Source organism: Pinus tabuliformis, chromosome 8, assembly GCF_031772625.1.
Source record: "Pinus tabuliformis cultivar Carrire ecotype Pingquan chromosome 8, CPIR1, whole genome shotgun sequence".
NCBI lineage: Eukaryota > Viridiplantae > Streptophyta > Pinopsida > Pinales > Pinaceae > Pinus > Pinus tabuliformis.
Genome location: NC_142294.1, coordinates 1829956564 through 1829980364, shown reverse-complemented (window position 1 = coordinate 1829980364; position 23801 = coordinate 1829956564). Strand labels below are relative to the sequence as shown.

The window sequence follows — 23801 nt, the reverse complement described above, 5'->3', positions numbered from 1 at the left end:
GATGACAGGGATGGTACATATTGTTAGATGGTTTGGCAGGTGTCGTTCTTCCTAGTTGAGAGGGAGTGTTAAATTTGGCAACTAGGACCAAACTCCACCTTGGATAGCTCATATGATAGAGCTGATATTTTTATTGGATTCTTCTTTCCGAGAGGTGTAGGATTGATGTAAATATCATCTATTCTAACATGTACAAATGGAATTATGAATTTATTTCGTTTATGGACAAATTGTCCATTAGGGGAATTTTGAGGTCTAAAATGGGCCTCCTAAGCAAATTATAAAATAATAGTGGAAATAATAAAATAAGATTTGATTACATCATCAAATTTTAGAGGGAAAAAAGAAAAAACTATTTTTTCAACTCGTATTTTCAACTTATCTCCCTATGGGTTTACTCAAATTTCGAGCGACAACACTTGTTGGATGCAGAATTTGATTCCTCATCCAAGGAGTACCCATGTTGAAATACACATGGACACTGCAACACGAAAAATTGGAAATACATGTTGAATTAAATTTTGTATCCAATGAGTACTTCCGCTCGAAATTTCAGTAAAACCTTAGGGAAATAAGTTGAAAATACAAGCTGAAAAAGTAGTTTTATTATTTTATTAATTTTTTATCTTTTTCCTTTTTTACTCCAAAAATGGTGAATCATCCCCCATGGTTGACATAATCATCTTGAATCCTATTGGTTGTTATAAAGCTTATTTTGGTTGTACATTTTTCTAAGGAGGCCCATTTTAGAACTCAAAATTCTCCTAATGAAGGTCGGCCAACAATCTAATGTAGGCTTAGAAGCCCAAAAGACATGTCTATTCATCCTCAATGTTGCATATCAATAGGAGCATCTACCTCATTTGGACACTCATCACTCACACATCTCTCTCTCATCTGATGGGGTCGTACACATTTATGGGCAACCTCTCTCTCCACACGTGCGAAGGACAAGACTGCAATTTTCTGTTTTGGGTGTTGATCGAATTGCAGGAGGGTTTGACCAATGTTGACCGAGTTGCAGTTGATCGAGTTTGACTGCGTTTTTCTTGGGGAATATTCTGTTTGGGCGGGCCGCATTTCTGGGCACAGAAATTGAGGCATTCAAAGCTATTTGACCAACGTTGACCGTACGGAAGATTAACACCTCGACAGTCCCCACTACTTCTGTTGTTCCTACCTGTTATTCCATTGTCGTTGCTGGATCGGCCACTTCATTGTCCGCACCACTGTTGACCAGTACTGTGTCGCATCACGCATCATTCAACCTTGTTTGGTGTAAAACGGTGTCCCTTTTCCTCGCTATCACACATCTAGACATTGCTTCTCGGTTCTGACAGTCATCAAACCTTCTCCACTACACGTTGTCCTTGTCCGCCTCGATTCTCGTCTCGTCTTGACTGCATGGGCACCAAACAGGAGACTGGTCACTACTCCGATAGGAAGTCTTTTCCGTTGGACCACCCTCCCCGACACGTTTAATCGCCGTTGTTAGTCAAACAATGCGATCCACCAATTGTGTCTCCCGTCCGTCTTCAAACCGGTTCGTAACAATTCATAAAACATAATATATCCAATATAATTATGTAGTTACTAATAGCCATTCGAATAGTAACTATATATAACATATAGTTATAATATAATTAATTATATTATTTAATTAATTTAATTATATAAATTAATTAAAAAAATTGATAATAATAATATCATCATTATTGTACACCTGGGGTAGCTCAAGTGGCAATGGCCGTGGAAATGAAGTCTCACCGAACCGAAAGTCTTGGGTTCAAATCTTGTGCTACCCTGTAAATATGAAAATAAGAGAGTCCTACCAAGCTTACAAAAAATAATAATATTATCATTATTATTAAAAAATTTGGTCTACTAGGAGAAAAAAAAAGAAGCCAAGATGGGGAGTAGTAATGGCGACAATTCAAAGAAATTTCAAGAAGAACTCGACAAAATGCGCAAGTGCCTTGATGATATCGAGAAGAAGCAAGATGATTTCAAGAAGAGTCAAGACCAAATGGCAAAGGACATAATAGCAATAAAGAGCATGATGAGCCAGTTTATGGGAGGAGCCAATCCACCTTTTAACCCCTTGGCTACGCAAAGTTCAAAGACTCTGGAAGGCAAAATTTTTCCAGTCGTGAGTTTCCGTCGATGCACGAAAAGCCACGAGTATCGCAAATACAATTCGAAGAAAGTCAGTACCATACAAAATTTTCCGACAGAGACTACCTTAAAATGAAAAGGGAATTACCTAAGTATGATGGTAAGAATGATAAAGCCCCCATTGTATGGTTAAATAAAATGGACGCCATTTTCAGAGCAAACCCACCAATAGGTGAACAAGAGAAGGTCATGACCGCATCCAACAACCTGGAAGTGGAAGCATATGATTGGTTCCTATGGTGGTCCAACAAATGTGCAACTCGCTCGTTTAATTGGGAAAATTTTAAAAACGCCCTGCTAAAAAGGTTTCATGACGAAGAAGACAATGACGTTTACGAGAAATTCGTTCACCTCAAACAGAAAGGATCGATAAGCAAATACACCCACGAGTGAGAAGTATTAGCTATAAGGCAAAGGGGATTCTCAGATGAAGAGCTGCTAAAAATGTATAGATATGGCCTTAAGGATTATATTTGGGAAGAATTAAAACTATACAAACCCCAAACCATTGAAGAAGATAGACATGGTAGCGATAATTACTGAGAGAAAACATAAGCTCAAAATGTCATCATTCAGGGAAGACGAAGACCAACAACAACATTTGGGAAAAAAAGAAACTAACAAATGTAGGTATTGTGGAGACAAATGGACATCACGACACAGATGCCTTAACAAGAAATTGTATACTTATGAAGTCGAGAAGGAATCAGACACTTCAAGTAATGAGCTAGAAAAAAAGATGAAAAAGAAAAATAATTGTCGCAAATGTGGAGAAAACTGGTTGCCAGGCTATAAATGTGAAGACACATCCCTGCGCTACTATAAAATAGTAGATGGGAAGCAAATTGAAGTAGAAGAACATGATGAAGGAATCGCTGTCACACACAGTGAAGATTCAGATTTCAAGGAACCGTCATTAACTGCAATCTCATGTGATTGGAAAAACCTTGATGAAAATAGTAACTCATTCAGAGATCAAGAACAACAAGCAACTGCAAAATACATTCCACCACATCTTCGAAAGAAGAGCCAATTTCCAAGAAGGAACATTAAACTTACTACATTGTCAACAAACATGAGGAAGAGACTATGTCCTAAAACCCTAAGGCTCAAAGGACTCATAAAAGACATAAATGTCAATATACTTACAGATTCTGGTAGTACTCACAATTGTATAAACATTGATCTTGCTAAACAACTTGGTCTTTGTATATGCCCAATCAAGGACCTGACCATGTCTGTCGCTACTAGAAAAAAAATCAAGGAAATAGGAGAATGTCAAAAGGTTTCAATCCAAATACAAGCACTGGAGCTACAAATAGATCTATTTGCCCTACCACTCAAAGAAATGGATGTAGTTCTAGCTGCAGAATGGTTAATACAACTAGGGAGCTATTCTACAAACCTTGAAGAACAATTCATGGAGTTTAACTGGCAAGGAGGACTTTATAAATTAAATGGTGTTAACACCCCCAGCTCCAAGGAAGGTACAATTACTCGGGATGAATGCACCAATCAATGAAAGGATGCCATTCCATCGCAATAATGTTCAACTAGAGAAAACCCTTCTGGTTGTGCTTTGAGGACAAAGCATCTCTACAGGGGTTGGCAATGTTATGAATAAAAATATTCATAAACATCAATTAAATAATAAATATTAAAATAACAAATATCAATAATAATAAGTTATTTAAATTAGTTAATGTCCCATTAATTGTGAAGAGACATGGGTCAAAAGTTGTGACCTTCTATCTTTGTGGCCAGTCAATGTCTATATAGGCACACAGCCACGGAAAATTGTAAGCACCAATTTCATATTTATCAATAATACATTTACCTAATTACTCTACAACGCAAAATCTACACACAAATACTCTTGATGCGTACTAGTTCTATGTTTTACTTTCCTTGGCACTACTTTCTCCACCCCTTAATTAGGGGTTGGGATGTTCTTTTAAGTCCCTTATACTTTGATAGATCATGATTGTGATGGCCTCGCGATGGGGTGGAGCTCAAGTTAACTTGGCCTTTGATTGTGATTCATTCCTTTCCATTATTTGCATTTTAACATTTGGCATATGTTTTTTTATTCTTTCTTGAAGCAACATCAACCTTTGTGCATTTTCAAGCCCTTATTCTCATAGGATGACACAAACAAGGAATTGATATAAGCGATTAATAACAACCAACTCAAAAGCAAGGAAAATGGAGAAAATGACAAATGGAAAGTGTTAACTATGGAAGGATATGGTCACGCTATCTCTATCCAAGCCTCCTATTCATGGTCCTCATGGACAAGGAAAAGAGGTGAAAACCCTAGGGTGGTTATTCTTGCCTAGAAAGAATTGATGACCACCAAGGTGAAATAAAACAAGCATAACTTCCAAGCATCATGATTCATTCTCTGTATGGAAGGATATGAATGCACTATCTCTATTCAAACGTCCTTTTCATGCCCCTCATGGACAAGGAAAAGAATCTAGGGTAGGAAAAAGAACCCTAGGGTGGTTATTCTTGACTAGAAGGAATTGATGACCACCAAGGTGAAATAAGACAAGAAGCATAACTTCCAAGCATCATGATTCATTCTTTGTCTGCAACCCATGATCATTACTTAAATGCCTAATAGATCAAATGTAAAGACTTTTTATGAAACAATGACTAATGTATCTCGTTCATGTTGAATCACCATCATAGGATAAGTATGCTAATCAGGTGAATGAGCTAGCATATGAAGAATAAGAAGCATCTGAGGGGCTGCTTTATGTGGACAATGTTGGTCACCATATTTACAATGATTTTTACTATGAAGGAATGAAGAATATGTGTAGCTGCTGGCTGGAAATCTCGATCACAGGAGAAATTTTTTCTCCCAGGGTTACCCATGGCCATGGATAACAAAACCCATGACCATTCTCTTCAGCATGATGAGGCCATATGATGGACAGATAACCCAGATTTAAAGTTGTGTAGAATGACTTGTTTATATCATCATTTAAATTGAAAAGGTTTTGAAGAAGTAAACTTAGCCCCTGTTAAAAGTTAATTGACCCATACTTGTTGGGTTTGATAATTGATGACAGTGACGTGTTATGACGTATTTTTCCTCCAAAGTGTACCTTTTGGTCGATAGAGCTAACACTTAATGCAAAGATGGAAGTAAATGGATACTGTTTATGGCTAATGATTAGTCTAGAAGGCAAAAATAAAAATTGTGGATGCAATTCATTGTTGTTTGATGATAGCCAAATAGTAAATTGGTTTTTGTTCTTCACCCTATTGCATTATTATATAATGCTATAATTTAATAATATTATATTTTCATTTTGTAATTTAACCATGTGAGGATCTTCGTAGTCCAGTTGTTTGGACCTAGAAATATTATTAGGGATAGCCAAAAGCATGTTATGTTCAATTCATTAGCCCTAGATAAAGTTGCACATGCTGCCTTTCCCAATCTTTCAGAAATATGACAAGTAGATAGTATTATTATGTTCGTTCTAATAACCACACGTTATACATAGTATCGATCTGAGATAATCTCTTAGCAAGGTTGTAATTATGTTAACTGCGTAGTGTCCATCAATGAGACTATGTTGTACACTCCGCCAGCGGACCATGGAAATAGTGGCTTACATGAAAAATGCACTTAGATAGCACTTGATAAAGAAAAATATTTTAGTTTCAATACTCTTATTCTTTGGTAAGCACTCAGTACTCGTAGTTGAAAGGTGGAACTTGTTAAATTTGCAGCTGTTGTTTGTAGTGGAAGCCCTTTTGTTATATTTTTCTACTCCTAAAGAATAAGGTTTCTATGTTGGTTTTCTTACAGGTTGTGGTCATGAGTTATGTACGAGATGTGCTTTGTACCTTTGTTCAACAAATAATATATCTACTGCAGTATCGGGTCCTTCTGGTTCTATACCATGTCCTATGTGTCGACATGGTATAGTTTCCTTTATAAAACTTCCTGGTACATCTGAAATAAAGGAATTGGCAAGATCAAACCTGCCATTATGTCTGTGCACAGCTTGTTCGACAGAGGTTGCTGAGCCCACTTCATTGTCAAATGCCCTTTGTAAAGAAGGTTATCATGGCAGCAGGGTGTCTCCTGTGTCAACCGGCTCAATTCGTGCTTTAACCTGTCAACCATTTGCATTAAACTTTCATTCAAGTTTTTGTGCTGGAGATCCTGAAAGAGGCCCTTCAGCACCACCATCTGATTCTGAAACACCTGAAAACCCAAGAGAGTCTTGGTCAATCATAAACACAACACCCACAGGTGCTTCATCTATGCAGACTACTCCTCTGCAGATTAGCCAGTCCACTCCAAAGCCTCACTCGGTGCATGCACAAGACTCTGGATCTCAAGTTGAAAATAGGTGGTGGCGTCCAAACTTGTTTTCATGGAGCCAGTATACTGTAGCATCACAGAGCTGAAACTATTGTGATAAGCTATACTTATTCTTTACTCAATATCTGCAATGCCTATATTTCTATTTGTGAGATTAAAGATTCTTTATATTTTTAAAATTGCATCACAGGTAACCAGAATCTTTCCAACGGGCATTGGTTTAGAGTTCTAGCATCAGCTACAGTGACTGCTTTTGGTTCTGTAAGGATGTAGTGGGCTTTTTACAAAAAATGGCTTCTAAGATCATTCGAAAGGGGAAATAAATGCTGGTGTTATTGACATAAATATGTAATATTGATTTGTGGCTTGGGTTTTTGGCAGATTGGACTCACTTTATTATTTGTCTTCTTTACATGCATGCAAGTTTCTTATTACAGGGTTATCGAATTGACAACCAGAAATATTTGACGTTCGAAACTGGCCTCATGATGTTGAAATTTATCTGCCATGATGCTTCTCATGGACAATCTGCATATGAATTCTTCACAAAATTCCTGACATTATGAGTTTTTCAATGTTTTTTCAAGTATTAAATACTTTGGGTGAGTTTCCTGTCATGTTCTATTTACATGGCCGACAAGATGGAATTTAACATAAAGGGACCTTGACAGGGAAGTTCACTGTTGTCAATGATGTCATATAAATGGAGTGATTCCTGCTTTCATCAGTAAGGATACAATTGTGCTTTGTTTCCATTTTTCATAGATATTACTTGAGATTATGCTTATTAAATTCTGTAACTTATAGTGAGCCATTCATAGACCATAGGATTCTGAGATCATATCTTTGACTTGTCTAAAGATCACCTTTCCAGATAAACAATAAGCCACACCGTAGTGTGACTTCGATTTATTTGATGACTTGCACATAACAATGTATAACATTACACAAATGTGTTACAACGACCTTTTTATTCAATATATTTGATGAAGGGTCGGTATCTGTGTGTTTAAGGTGACATGGTGGTTATAAAATTCATTGTCGTCAACTATACCCATGTTGCAATATGCTCATTTAATATTGTAATGCTTGTGTATGGGCAAAAAAGGAAGCACATGGGAGAGGTTTGAGCAAATTATAAATTGGAATGGGAGCATTGAGATCCTAACTTTCATTGTTTACTGCTGTGAGGTTGTTTTTAAAGAACCAATCATTGTTTCATTCATGCTTGATTTAGGATTCTCGTTGAACATCTTCAACACACTTTACAAACCCGTTTTAGGAAGGCTACAGAAACACCAATTTCTTAGAGATTGTATTTGGCTTTTCTTCATGGAATATCTATGTTTTGTGCATACCTAATTTAAGATTCTTATTGTACCTCGCGAACACATACTTTACGAAATTGTTCCAGGAAGGTTACAGAAACACCAATTTGTTCTCGGATTGTGTTTCACTTCTTTTCATACGATATCTATGTTTACTTTCCTGGGATCTTTTGTATTGTTTCGTTCCATGAATATAGGGTTCTTTTATAAGCCATGATATTTTCTTCTGCATAAAATGATTTTGTTTCGGTGAACTTTGTGCTTCGAAAAGAAACAGTGGGCCTTCAGATTTTATTTAGCAATGATTCAAGACTATTGCATTATGTTGAAAATATATCTGTTTACCTTTTCTTGAACCAGGGAAATTGACATTAAAGTTTTCATTCTATAAAGATCTAGAAAAGGAGGGAAAGGGAAAAGGAAAGGGAAAGAGAGGTATAGTAGCATGCAGAAGGATGATGATGAAACAGTAGTGGAAAGAACCTTGGGTATTGTTGGAATATCATTCCTCAATCCAAACAAGGTTGCTTGTCATCAAATGTGCATGCGGCTCTGGTAGAAAATTTTGATGAAAATGTAATTAGTGTTGGTCTTAATAAATTAATAAAATGAAATTTTTATCATTGACATATTTATTATTATTTTTTATGTTTGGTGGATGCATGTTTTTCATGCTTATAAGAGTCAAAGAAAAATTATTTTGACTCAAAGAAATTGTACTTGAGTCAGTCCCATTTGGACTTCTGTAAAGAAAAGAAAAAAATAAAAAAATCTTGAGTCAAAGTCAACCAAAACTGTCAAGTTGGCCCTCCTTGGGAACAAGTTGGCTTGGGCTCCAAGAACCACCTATTCGACCTTATATATATATATATATATATATATATATATATATATATATCGAGAGAGAGAGAGAGAGAGATATCACTTTGGAGTGTTGGAAAATGTAACTAGGTTCGGTCTTCATTAAATATATTTGAGTCATCATGGAATGTACTTATCAAAAGAATAAAGAAAATTATTATTATTATCATTATTATTATTATTATGACTTATTAAAGCATGTGTTTCATGTTTGGGTCATCATGTTTGAGGTCAAAGTCTCCATTGTGGACTTCTAGGATTTATTTTGAGTTAATAAAGTTATTGTACATTTAAAGAGACCCTTCTTGGGCTTTTGAATCATGTAAAAATGTTAAGTATTGAGTCAAAAATGAATTATGTTACCTCTACACCAAGTCGGCCTCAAGGAAGGTTATTCAACCTCACCTAAAGGCTATAAATGAAGCAGTTTGAATTCCATTTGGAGGACATCAACTCAAGCAGTTTGATATCTCTTTGAAACTGGGGAAAAGTGTGAAGTGGAGGAAAGAAAACAAAAGGAGTGTGAGTTTGGTTTAGGAGAAGGAAGGGAGGAAAATCAAAGTTTTGGTGTCTCTCTTTCTCTCTCATGCCCTAGATTGGAAGATCGAAGTTCTCTTGTTGATGTTGCTGACAATTGTTGCATGTTGTTGCTGCTAGATCAAGTATAGGTCGAAGTTGCTATTGTTGGGTGTTGCTGCCTCAGGAAGTTGTATTGGGCCAAGATCGAAGTTTCTAAGTGAAGATCGAAGTCTCTAAAGCAAGGTCAAAGTTGTTGGGTCCAAGAAAGTGCTACTACTGTTGTTGTTGCTATCAAGTCAAGTAGGATCATTCGCAAAGGAAGAAGAAGAAGGTTGACTTGGTGTGGAGGAAAGTTTGTGTCAAGGTCTTGAGTCTTGAAATATCTTCGGAAAATGTAATATCTCGTTTCCGAGGTAATCCCCAAACCCCAATAAACTCCAACCAAATACGTATAAATGATATAATAACCGGGAAACTCAAAGTGATGAAAATAACAATAGTGCAACATATAACAATATAACCATGAGATATAAGCAGATACTCAAGAAATGCAGAGAGAAATGCTAAGCCATTTTATTATACTGAGTAATAGAATGAGTACAGGAGGTGATCAGAAAGATGGCACCTCGACTTGCACAAGGCAACTGAAGAAATACACTCAGAATAGCAAAGGAATGGTCTCTCTCTGAACTACGTCCCAGCTGCTGGAGAACTGCTGTGCTGTTGCTGTTGCGGGAAATCGAATGAGGATTTTGGGGCTGTTCCCCTCAGAAAATGTTGAAACTCTGGAATCGGTTTCTACTCAAAAAACCCAAAAAAACCCAGAAAGCTCTTCTGAAATGGCCGATCCCTGAAAATCGCCCCCTTGAGGACCCACGCAATCCCTCAAGGCTTTGCGTTGCCACTGAAATAAACCCACCACAACTCTACTTGAAACTCAGCCAAAATCCTCCAATATGCAAGGGTTGATCCTCTGCTCAACCTCCCAGCACAAATCCCCTTGGAAAACCTCAATCCAGCTGTTAGAAAGAATTGCGTCATCCCTCTCAAGACCATGCAGTCATCCAAGATGCTCAATCCTCCAGCCAAAATGCTGATGAAACTACTGCAAGAATACTGATGGAAATACCTTGCCCGAGCAGGCACTCGAAGTCCCCTGGGGCTAAGGGTGAGATCTCCGAACGGAAACACTCAATGCACTAAACAGTGCTGCAGACTAACTAAACATCTAACGCGCTCTAAGTCGAAGTGACTAGCTCAAATGCACATAATCGAATGCCAAAATGAGGAGGCTCCTCTCTCCTTTATAGCGTTGGCCTCTCTCAATCCCAAGGCTCACCTCCAACGTAGCTTTCCTCTTGCCACGTGTTTCTCACCATCTGCACAGTCACTCCAAGTGTCTACGTGGGCCCCTCCTCTACGTGGTTCTTTGGCCCCCCTTGGCTCACCTTTTAAGTTACAACGTTGTGCTACTAGGGAGTGTCTTTATTCATGAAGTGAGTATGTCCCTCTCTCCTCACTTTTTTATTTATAAATAGCTATAGAAGGCAAAATTGAGCAAAATCGAATGTTCCAATTAGCCATGGCTAATTAGGAATATTGCGGTCTCCCCCGGCAAAATGTTGCTTATCCTTAAGCAACTGCAGTGATGGATGCTGCAAGATCTTCTCACTCTCCCAAGTGGCATCCTCATCCGGTAAATTCTTCCACCTCACCAAGAATTCCTGGACTGCCCTGCTCTGCAGCCGCCTCTCCCTGGTATCAATGGTAGCCTCTAGCAACAACACCAAATGCCCCTCATCATCCGTGGGTGGTAGCTCATCTGTCACTATCACATGCTGCCCCAATGCCTTCTTCAGGCATGATACATGAAAAATATTATGAATCTCGCTGCCTTGGGGCAGCTCCAACTCATATGCAACCTGTCCAATCTTGCGTATCACCTTGTATGGCCCATAAAAGCGGGGCTTGAGCTTCTCAGTCTCATTTTGCTTCAGTGACGATTGTGGGTATTGTTGTAATCGTAGGTAGACCAGGTCCCTACCTCAAACTGTCTCTCCACCCGACCCCTGTCAGCATACAGCTTCTGCTGGTTGTGCGCTATAGCCATATTATCCTTTAAAGCTCGAAGAATATCCTGACTCTCTTGGATCCAAATCTTGGCTCTCGGAGCCTTGCTAGCACCAAACATCACGTTAGCAAAAGATAAAGGATGATACCCATACAAAGCATAAAATGGTGACATATCGATGGACATGTGATGAGTAGTGTTGTAGTAATACTCCCCCAGATGCAGCCACTTCATCCATGCTCGTTGTTTCCCACTAACATAGTTATGCAAGTAGCCCTCTAGCCACTTGTTAACTATCTCTGTCTGCCCATCCGTCTGTGGTGATAACTAGTACTTGGTGTCAAATCCATCCCCACCAATCAGAAAAGCTCCTGCCAAAACCCGCCTATGAAACGGTTGTCCCTGTCACTGATGATGGTCTTAGGAAGACCATGTAGCCTGAAGACCTCCCTAAAGAACATCGCGGCCACCTGTGCTGCTGTGTAGTGTGCGGATACGGAAAAAAATGTGTACTTTGTCAGTCGATCAATGACGACAAAGATACAATCCTTGCCCTGTACCATGGGCAACCTTGTGATGAAGCCCATCGAAATGCTCTCCCATTTCCCCTCCGGAATGGGAAGAGGCTGCAATAATCCTGCGGGATGGCTCATCTCCCCCTTATTCCTCTGGCAAACATCGCACTCCCGGACATGCTAGAGTACGTCCTCCTTGAGAACTCTCTCTAATGGCCCTGAAAGTTTTGGTAAACCCCTGATGGCCAGCCAATGGTGAATCATGTGATGCCTGAAGTATCTTCTTCTTGAGCTGAGATCCCTCAGTCAAGGAGATCTAGTCCCTGTAGTAGATGATCTTATCGACCACCCTGTACCTGTCATCCGCTACCTGTCCATCCAGAACCTCACATGCAAATATGTCCTTGGAGTACTCTACTAAGAGTTGAGCCCTCCAGTCTGCGTCCAAGCTCATAAGAGACAACGTGGTTGGCCTACGTGAAAGGGCATCTGCTACCACGTTGTTCTTACCCTTGACATACTCAATGTCAAAGTCATATGCTTAGATCTTGCTGATCCACTTCTGCTGCCTCTCCTATAGCTGCTTCTACTCCAAAAAGAACTTGAGGATGTTGTGATCAATCATCACCCTGAACTTGTTACCCACCAAATACTGCCAGTATTTAGCCAATGCATGCATGATGGCCAGCATCTCCTTGTCGTATATAGAATACAACCTCTCATGCAGAAGGAGCTTCTGGCTCTCAAACGCTATAGGGTGATCTCCCTGCATCAACACTGCGCCGATCCCCTCTCCGGACGCATCACACTCCAAAATAAATGGTTGCATAAAATCTGGCAACACAAGCACCGAGCCGTTGCTCATAACCTCCTTGAGTCTGTCGAAGGCTCGCTGCGCTATATCCGACCAACTGAATGCCCCCTTTCTTGTCAAATCTATCAGGGGTGCAGCAAACTATAATAAACCCTTGACGAACTTCTGAGAGTAAGTACAAATGCCAATGAATCCTCGAAGTTCCGTCACGTTTCTCGGCTCTAGCCAATCTTTGATGGCCCTGATCTTCTCCTCGTGGACCCTCACTTCGTCCACTCCTATGATGTGTCCCAAGTATAACATCTTCGTCAACCCGAACTCACATTTAGAGAGCTTGGCATAGAACTGCTGCTCCTCCAAGATGCGCAATACTGTCTCAATGTGCTGGAGATGCCCCTCCCAAGTCTTGTTGTAAATGAGGATATCATCAAAGAACACCAACACAAACTTCCTTAAGTGATTGCGGAAGATGTGATTCATGCAAGACTGAAATGTAGTTGGGGCATTGGTTAGCCCGAAGGGCATCACCAAAAACTCAAAGTGCCCATAGTGACACCTGAAGGCTGTCTTGGGAATGTCCTACTCCCTCACGCGAATCTGATGGTACTAAGATCTCAAATCAATCTTTGAGAAGAACCAGGCTCCTCTCAACTCATCCATCAACTCATCGATCTTGGGTATGGGGTACCTGTTCTTCAGGGTCTTTTTGTTCAGGGCCCTGTAGTCAATGCACATTCTCAATGTGCCGTCCTTCTTCTTCACCAACACCACGGAAGAAGCAAAAGGACTCGTGCTCGGTCGAATGTCCCAAAGAGCCAACAACTCCTGAATGGCCTGCTCAATCTCATCCCGATATGCCTTGGGATGCCTATAGGGGGTAGTAATCACTGCCTGTATGCCCTGCTCAAGCTCAATGGTGTGCTCAAACCCCGGTCCGGTGGCTGTCCCGGCGAAATCTCCCCAAATACTATGGCATACCGGTCAAGGATGGACTGTATCTCTGGGTGCACTGTCTGCCCTAGTGTCCCTGTCTCTGATGCACGCAACTCTACTGCCCACTCTATGTCTCCCTTCTGGAAGACTGCCTCCATTTGATGAGTTGAAACAGTCTGAGGTGGGTATGTGTGCTGTCCTCGTATCTTCTCATGCCTCCCTGTCTTCTCATCATCCCACTCCATCTCTAGGGCCTTCCAATCTGTAGTGACCTTCCCTAGAGTGATGAGCCACTGAACACCCAATACTATGTTGGTGTCCGCAATATTGACCACGAAGAAGTGGTCAGTCAGTGTGTAGGTGCTCATTGTCATTGATAACTCTGGAACATAACGAGCACACACCATGGTTTGATCTCTTGGGACCAAAACTGAAAATCCATCGAAGCTCTCTGTTGGTATACCTCTCCTCTCAACCATCTTTGAATCGATGAAGTTGTGGGTGGCCCCACTGTCAACCAAAATTGATACTCGCTGGACACGTATTGTCCCACGTATGCACAACGTCAAATACTTGGGAACTCCTTGCAATGTTGTAGGGCTCCTTCGGTACGTGCAAAAGCTGCACCACCTACTGCTGGTGGTGGAGGCGGCAAGGGACCCTGCATGTCATGACTATCTCCTACCTCCACATCATCCTCCTCATCCTCTTCCCCGCTGCTCTCGGAGAAGACCTCAATAAAATGTGCTTTGCCAGCAACACATCTATGTCCTGGTGCCCACGGCTCCTGACAGGTGAAGCACAATTGCTTCTTCTTCAACTCCCTCCTGGCATCATCATCAATCTGTACTCGTCCTGGATTCCCCTTCGGAGGCGGAATCCTCACATCCTTCCCCTTAGGCTGAAAAACCTGTCGCTAGGGGTAAGGTGTCTGGGTCCTGGGTAAGACATCCTGTAAGTCCTGGGTCCCGCTAATAGCATCTTGAAGGGTGGTTGGTCTAGCGGATTTGATTAGATCCCTAAGTGGCTCTGTTAACCCCTCAACATACATGTAGATCCTCCGTGCCGTGGATAGATCTGGAACCATCACTGAAACCCTCAAAAAGTCCGCAATGTAGGTCTCTGGGCTCCCTGTCTGTTTGAGCCTCGTCAGCTCAACAAAGTGCCATTTCAGATCCCTCCGGTCAAACCTCTCCATCAATCTCCTGGTGAACTCGGCATACATCATCACTATGGAATGCCCGAGTGTAACCATCCCATGGAACCACCAATCCTGGGCCTCACCATCCAACTGTAATGTCGCCACCTTGATGGCCTCTGTCTCCGACATCTGGTTAAGCTGGAAATAGATGTCCAGCTTCTCCACCCAAGACCTTGCTGAATTGTTTGATGAGCCATCAAATGTAGGCAAGTGAAATCTACTACAGTGCGGTGGGTGTCTCCATCATGATAATGCTGGTATCTTCTGTGATGGTTGTGGGGTCTACTATCCCGCTGGAGCTGAGCAAAGTCTCTGAATGAGAGAGCCTCCCTGAACCCCTGCCCATAGGCCTGGTATTCTGCAAAATAATCACCCATATGACCGGGCTCTGCCTCCTGCTGGGCTCGGGCCCCCGTGTCTGGTCCTAAGAAAGTGGGCATGGTAGAGTGTGTAGGGGCATGTGAGGCCACATGCTGAGTAGTATCACGCTACTCCAACAAATGGTGGGATGCACCCGATCCCTCACCAACTTGGAAAACCTATGGGCTCTCACGTTGTCTAGCCTCTACTGTCATGAATCTCTGCCACATCACCTCAATCTGCCTCAACAGATCCTATACTGATTTGAGGAGCATGTCCACAAATCTCTTCCTGTCATCATCTGCCATCGGATCCTCCTGCTCTGCATCCACCACAGGCTCCTCCTGTCCTGCATCCACCATAAGCTCCTCTTGTTCTGCGTCCACTACTAGAACACAGTATCCCTCTCCCTAGGTGTTCTCCAACCTACGCCCAGTGTTTCTGTATCTCCTACCTCTGTAACAAATATAGGGCTTTTCCCCTGGTGTCATAGATTGCTCGCTCCACAGACTGAGCCAAATCTATGCTCTGATACCATTGTAATATCCCGTTTCCGAGATATTCCCCAAACCCCAGTAAACTCCAACCAAATACGTATAAATGATATAATAACTGGGAAACTCAAAGTGATGAAAATAACAATGGTGCAACATATAACAATATAACCATGAGATATAAGCAGATACTCAAGAAATGCAGAGAGAAATGCTAAGCCATTTTATTATACTGAGTAATAGAATGAGTACAGGAGGTGATCAGAAAGATGGCACCTCGACTTGCACAAGGCAAGTGAATAAATACACTCAGAATAGAAAAGGAATGGCCTCTCTCTGAATTGTGTCCAAGCTGCTGGAGAACTGTCGTGTTGTTACTGCTGTGGGAAATCAAATGAGGATTTTGGGGCTGTTCCCCTCCTTAGAAAATGTTGAAACTATGGAATCAGATTCTACTCAGAAAACCCAAAAAAACCCAGAAAGCTTTTCTGAAATGGCCGATCCCCGAAAATTGCCCCCTTGAGGACCCACACAATCCCTCAAGGCTCTGCGTTGCCACTGAAATAAACCCACCACAACTTTGCCTGAAACTCAGCCAAAATCCTCCAATATGCAAGGGCTGATCCCCTGCTCAACCTCCTAGCACAAATCTCCCTGCAAAACCTCAATCCAAAACTCCTGCTAGAAAGAACTACGTCATCCCTTTCAAGACTGCGCAGTCATCCAAGATGCTCAATCCTCCTGCCAAAATGATGATGAAACTACTGCAAAAATACTGATGGAAATGCCTTGCCCGAGCAGGCACTCGAAGTTCCCCGGGGCTAAGGGTGAGATCTCTGAATGGAGACACTCAATGCACTAAACAGTGCTACAGACTAGCTAAACAGCCAGTGTTCTCTAAGTCGAAGTGACTAGTTCAAATGCGCATAATTGAATGCCAAAATGAGGAGGCTCCTCTGTCCTTTATAGCGTTGGCCTCTCTCAATTCCAAGGCTCACCTCCTCCAACGTAGTTTTCCTCTTGCCACGTGTTTCTCACCATCTGCGCAGTCACTCCAAGTGTCTACGTGGGCCCCTCCTCTACGTGGTTCTTTGGCCCCCTTTGGCTCACCTTTTAAGTTACAACGTTGTGCTACTAGGGAGTGTCTTTATTCATGAAGTGAGTATGTCCCCCTCTCGTCACTTTTTTATTTATAAATAGCTATAGAAGGCAAAATTGAGGAAAATTGAATATTCCAATTAGCAATGGCTAATTAGGAATATTACAGAAAACTATTGAAGGAAGAATTACTGACTAGGTATTCCCCTAGAAAGGGGTTTTTCCCTAGCTATGTGCCTATATTTGGTGTCCATTGATTTATGTGCTATTGCTTTGGTAATTGCTTGATGAACTAAAAGAAAGAAGATATTAAGAAACCTAATAAGAAATCAAGAACATCACAAGTAATTATCAAGTGTAAGAAAATCTTTCTGCGTTTCTGATTTTTTATCATGGAGCACATCCATTCATCATTATCATACCTAGTTTTTTCACCTAACTAATGAAGAGAAGGACGAAAAAGAAAGGAATGAAGAACTCACACATGTGAGAGATTTTTTGTGAAGAAACATTGAAGTTCAGATCCAGTCGCAGGCTCCAAATTTCAAGAGCGAAATTTCTAAAAGGCTCGAAATTTCAAGAAATTAGCAGTTTAACTTTTGATGACTTTGCATGTGGAGATGACTTGGAGGAGGGTTGGATTTGGAGTTTTGGTGGCAATTTTGGTATTGGTTTTGGGTCTTGATATCTCATTTTGATCTAATTCTATAAGAGGATTAGATGAGTTTCCCCCTTGTAGAAATTGCAAGAAATTTGCCACTGCTAATGAAATTGAACTAAAATCAAGAGACAAAATTCTTTTACTATTATGCAGAAAGAAAAACACACGATAGAAACACATGCAATAACATGCAACCATCAAAACACAAGGAACACAATGATTTTACAGGGGAATCCAACTGGGAAAAACCCCTCCACTGCTTTGCATTAATTCAGATGAGAAAGAGAAACAATTACAATGTCTTGCTTCAACTCTGAAGCACACCCCGCATTGTAAAATTGTTCTCTTGCTTCTTGACCTGCTCTGGCCAACACTTAGCCAACTCAAGCCTCAACTAACCTCCTAATGTTGATTTTTGGTAGCTTGGGAGGTACTCCAAGCCCTATGGTTTAAGGTTTGGAGGTTGGAGCGGCACAATAGGACATTGTGGGCTTGGAACCCAAGGTGTGGGCTTTGGACCCATGCATGTGGGTGTAAGTCCATGAGGCCTACTAGACATGTGATGGATGGAGATGATAGAGGATGTCAAGATGAATCCAACACATCGAGAATCATCAAATTCTGAGTTGTCTATGTGAAGTTATTAATTTTTGAATGTAGATGGTGTGCTTGTAGCATGAGGTTCATGTAGGCTTGAGTTAGACAAGCCACATGACAGGTTGGCAACCCACTTTAGAGGCATTCGTTGGAGCCCTCTTAATGGATATAAATAAGAGGTGTTTTGTGACTCATTTGAGCATCCAAGTGTGCAACACAAAGCAAGAAAGGAACTTAGATAAGGAAGAAGAACTCTCTATTTAGGTTGCAGATAAAAGAGGCAGAATCAATGAAGGAGAAGAAGGCTTGGATGGGTATCGTCATCATTGTTTGGGAGCTGAGTTTGTCTAGCAGTAAGGTCATGTGAGAGGAGTTTTCTAGGTCTGTTTTGGTGGTGTTTGTGGGTGGACAGACCTCATTAGAGGCAACCGTAGTCCTGTACAGGTGTTAGGAGGAGGGTCGAAGTCTTACTTTAGGGAGGAGGACTGTAAGCCTAGACTGTGGGCTAAAAACAACCCTACACCTCAATGTATAGGAGCAACTCCCTAGAGGAAGGAACCCACAACTGTAGAGAGGATTTCTGGGCAGAGAAAGAGGGTTGGTAATCACTATGGTCATGCCCTAACCAAGTCAACTATGACAAGTTACAGTGAGGTAGATCCTAAAATAGTGAGCAAAAGGCATGTGTTTGTTGTGTTATTTCCTTGCGTTGGGTCAAGTGTTGAACCTATTGGATCGTATGTTTTAGTAGCTTGTAGTAGCCAAAAGAGGAAGGGTTAACTTGGTGGTTAGAAGCCCTAACTAGTGGGAAGTTTCTACAGTGATTGATTGGTTGTTGGATTGGGCACTTGGTGGTTGGTGGAGGGCAACAAGGAAGTGTCCAAGGTAGCCCTAGAACAGGTGGACAAGAAGGACATTAGACAACTGTGTGTTGGGTGAAGAGTTGATGGCCTAAGTAGCTCCTTGATGGACAAAGGAGGCTACTAGGAAAGGCAGTTTGGTGCTTAGGGATTGGCCAACCTAGAGGAGCAGATTGGATCAACCAAAGTTCATTGTAGCAGAAGAGACTTGCAACAATGATAGGTGGTAGTGCTCTTGGAGTCTCTATGTGTTGTTCTTTGATGGACTAAGGAGCAACTAGTGAGTAGATTGGGAGCATAAAGACCAATAGGTTACATGGTATGACAAAGCAGCTGTGAGGTGCACTACATCAGCTAGACTGTCAGATTATCTTGTATTTTTATTCTTGTACTTGTGGATATTTGAGGGCCATTATCCCTGGTACGGGAGCCCTAGACTATTGTATTATTTAGTTGGATTAATATAACGAAGATTGGGTTATTGTACATATTGTGTAAAAAGTTGTGTATATTTTGTACACTAGTATATTTATTGTTGTTTATATTTTGTCGTGCAAAGTAGCTTTGTTGTGATTCTTGGTTTGGTAGCATTAGTGACCTAAGATTCTATCCTTGACACCAGGATTGTGGAAAAACAACACCTAATTCCTTGTGCAATCCTGTAGGAATTAAGCGCTTAAAAATAAGGAAATTCCCTATTTCCTTACGCAAATCCAAGGGGAATTGATCACCTGCTCAATGAAAAAGCATTGTACACTCGATAGTATAAAATTATAAATACAAATGTGTCTTTTCCATCCACTCAACTAGGCAATTCAAATTCTATGCATGACTAGGTCTATTTTTAGCTAATTGACTAGTTAACTGAGAGATTAGTGATTTAACAACAATCATTACTCAACTGACCTTCAATTGACTCATCTAATCACTAGAGCTCAGTGAACTTAGTTCAACTAAGAGTAACTCAACTAGATTGCTAGATCTTAACAATCAACTCACGCTCAACTCTACTTCTAGCCTACAAACTTGAATTTACTGATTTAACTAGTAGACGAGGCCATGTCACTCTAGCTAACTGCGATCCAAGTAATCTTGTTGATGTGGAAAATCAAATTTTCTACATTTGACTAAGGCATCAGTCAAATGAAGCCTTTTTTTACTACAATTTCAACAGTGCCTTTTTGCAAGAAAAGGGTTTTGCACAACCCCAATCCTGCTATATTGGAATGTATTGTAGCACAAATAACACTACCTCTCAATGTTGTTGTTGCCACTGCAATAACTACAACTAAGAAGCATCCAAAATATTGAATCAACTATCTTTTAATTGCAACTATCTCTTAAGCATTTGACTAGTAGTAGTCTCTATAATGTTTAATGGGAAATTTGTGTTGTTGTTGAGCCTTTTGCTTTGTTATCAACACTGCTCTATGCTTCTCAGTATCTGACTCCTCCAACAGAAACTAATCCTCCTGCTACTGAATATTGTGGGCCCATGTAGCAAGGGTAATGTTCTATGAGAAGAGTATACTGCAACTGCGACTCCTTTTGTTATGAAACCAGCTCACAAAAAGATAGAAAAGATAGATCAATGCCTTAGAATTTATTCTCTTCGAGGGGGCAACCTCCTTTACATTACACAAATGAATAATTCTTGGATGATACAAATGAAAAGACCTCCTTTCTATATATAGGAGTCTAAGGGGTCATAATATAATCAGAGCCGACATAACAATAATAATGTAAGGGCACAATAATAACAATAGTGGGATTCTAGAAGTGGGATTGAAATCTGGAGGCGATTTGAACCTGCTTCCCGCGCGCCTGCCCCAGCCCCCCAGGCCCTGCCTGGCTGGGTCTCTGCGCTCTTCGATCCTCTCTCGCTTTTGTCTGTTTCGATGGTCCCTGTCGTTGGGGCCCAACCTTTGCTCATTCCTCGCGCTGATCTTCTCCCGCAGCCCCCTGCGGGCCTCTAATGGCCGGGCTCGCTCCCCCCCCTCTAGGCCCTGAGAACCATGAGGAAATATTCGCCTCCCTATTTTCTGAAGCAGCAGATGCCAGACCCCGTCCCTCTGTGACCAAGTTTATCAAAAAACTCAATGAAATCTCAGAGGTTAATCTGCCTCCTTCGCTTCCAAGGAAGTTTGCAATAACTCTCGCGGAAAGAGGTCTTGTAGGTCAGTTCACTGGCCTCTGGCCCTCTCCGAGGTCAGTTCAGAAATGGGTAGAGCGCAACTGGAGCGCAATGATACAAGGCGAGATTGCCATCAGATTCTGCGGACGTGGGTATTATACATTTCTTTTTGAATCGAAAGAAGACAAGAATCTCATCTTCAGAAATGGCCCCTACTTCATGGATTCAAGAGGCCTTTACTTGAATAGATGGACTCCGGATTTTGACCCGGAAATGGACATTCCAAATGCAGTTCCAGTATGGGTAGGGCTACCTCACTTGCCACTTCATTGCTGGGGAGACGAATTAGTAAAGGCAATGGGAAATGCAGTAGGTAAATACATTGATAGATCTGAGCCAAAGGAGAACATGCATGCGTGCGCGAGGATCTGCTTGGAAGTAGATCTAGGGAAAGGCCTGCCGGAAGCTATCAAGATCAAGGTGGACCAATGGACGCATATCCAGCAGTTGGACTACGAGCAGCTTCCCTTCAAATGCAAGGTATGCCACGAGTATGGTCATTTTGAAAATAGATGTAGTAAGTCAAAAATAAATGAATCTGCGGATAATGAGGAAAACCCTGAGGGCTCATGGGAACCAGTAAAAAGGAAAAAGCCTTCCCCCACCCAAGGACCCAACTCCAAAACCCCTCCGGAACCCCTTCCCCCCCTCCTCCTCCCCCCTCCAGCTCAGCTTTCCCTTCATCCTCCAACCCCTTCGAATCCCTGTCCGTCGAAGAACCTTCCTCCCCTCCCTCTTCCCCCCGTGCAGCTCCCTCCTCCCCCCGCACGATCCCTCCCCCTTCCCCCCCTCCTACCATTGAAAGAATCCTTACCAGAAACAAATCGAAAGAAGCTAGTCAATCCACAGACCCTTCGAGGAAACCTGGCCGAAAGTCAAATAAAGAGCTCAGAGATGAAACAGCGGCAAAAGAGATGGCAATGGGAGCGCAACAACTAATGGACTCATACTTAGGCAAGTTAAAATGGAGTGGAGAAAAAGTAAAGGAGAAGAGTGGACCTCATCCAACAAATGGTAAATAATGATTTTGGTCTCTTGGAATTGTAGGGGGATGGGCTCTCCCTTAAAACTAAAAGCCATCAGGGATTTATTAGAACAGGAGCAGCCAGACCTTCTCCTCATCCAGGAGACCAAAATTACTGAACAGGACTTCCAAAAACAACTCCAAAACTCCAAAAACTACACAGGTGTATCAATAGGATCAGAAGGTGCTTCAGGAGGAATAGGAACAATATGGAATAAGAATAAATGGGAAATCATCAATTCCCAATTCTGCAACTGGTGGGTCAGAACAGACTTGAAAAACAAAGGAACTCAGGAAATCTACTATATCTATAATATATATGCCCCAAACCATTATAGGGACAAAGGCCGCTGTTGGGACACCATAGCCTCAGATCTTCAATCCGTGCAAAACAGGAATATAATTCTGGGAGGAGACATGAATGTAATAAGAAACGTGGATGAAAAGTTAGGAGGAAACTACCATGCAGATCCCTCAAGAGACATGCTAGAAACCATAATACAGTCTCACAATCTGATTGACATTCCTCTATCCAACGGGAAATACACATGGAGTAATAAAAGATCTGGGTATCACAATATTAAAGAGAGATTGGATAGATTTTTGCTACAGGATGGAATTGCAGCAAGTTTCCAGTCCATTAAGAGTCAATTAATTCACGCTTCAGCCTCAAATCACAAGCCTGTGCTCCTAAATTTGGACAAAGGCAGAAATTTGGGGCCACTCCCCTTCAAATATAATAAAATTTGGGATCTTCAAGAAGAATTTCGCACCCTCATTCAAAACTAGTGGGCCAAGGAGGTAAACGGATCGCCCTACTATATCTGGGAAACGAAATTAAAACACCTAAGAGCAGTCATCAAACAATGGGCAAAGGAAGCAGCGATCTTGGAAAACAAAAAAAATCAGATCTACTCACGAAGATGGAACAGTGGCATAAAGATAAAGAGTACATACAACACACGAGTGAAGACTTAGAGCAGGAAAAAGAAATGTATAGGGAACTCTATCAACAAAATAGAGTAGAGGAAGAGGACCAAAGACAAAAATCCCGGTGCCTTTGGCTGAAATCCGGAGACAAAAACACATCCTTTTTCCACAACAATATCAAACTCAGGCGAGCTGGAAACCAGATAGATAAAATAGAGGTTGAGGGAAAAGAGATTATCGACCAAGAAGAAATTAAAGAAGCAGCTTTCAATCACTTTAAATCCCTTCTTTCCGCTGCTCCTCAGCAAATGGACAACTCTGAATTCCTTAGTGCAGTAGAGAGCAAAATATCAGATACTCAAAACAAAGAGTTGGACCAGGACATTACAGAAGAGGAAATACGTGTAGCAACTTTCAGTATGCAGCAGGATAAGGCCCCGGGTCTGGATGGGTTCACGGTTGCCTTCTATCGAAATCATTGGGAAACAATAAAAAAAGACTTTGTGCGGATGGTAAAGAATGTTTTCAAAAATCATAAGATGGGAGAAAATTCCAAGTCTTCCCTCATAGCCCTGATTCCTAAGGAAGCGAATCCTCTCTCGTTTGATAGGTTCCGCCCTATATCCTTATGTAATGTTTCTTACAAGATTGTAACAAAAATTCTAGCCAATAGGCTAAAAAAACTCCTTCCTCTCTTAATATCTGAAAACCAGGGAGGCTTTGTTCCGAGCAGGCAAATAACCGACAATGTCATATTGATTCAAGAAGCTATCCACAGCAGTCTAAACAGAGAAGAACGAGGGATGATAATC

The 23801-nt window shown here is 41.3% G+C and overlaps 1 protein-coding gene across 1 annotated transcript in view; it reads left to right on the top strand.

Moving 5' to 3' along the window:
- The window catches only part of LOC149243589 (putative E3 ubiquitin-protein ligase XBOS32), a 288655-nt gene extending 281540 nt beyond the window's left edge, over positions 1-7115 (top strand). Inside the window, exon 11 of the mRNA XM_089374574.1 lies at positions 6008-7115. Coding sequence (XP_089230700.1) covers positions 6008-6615 — 608 coding nt within the window. The 3' untranslated portion in view covers positions 6616-7115. The remainder of the gene's footprint in view (positions 1-6007) is intronic.
- Positions 7116-23801: the final 16686 nt, after the last annotated feature.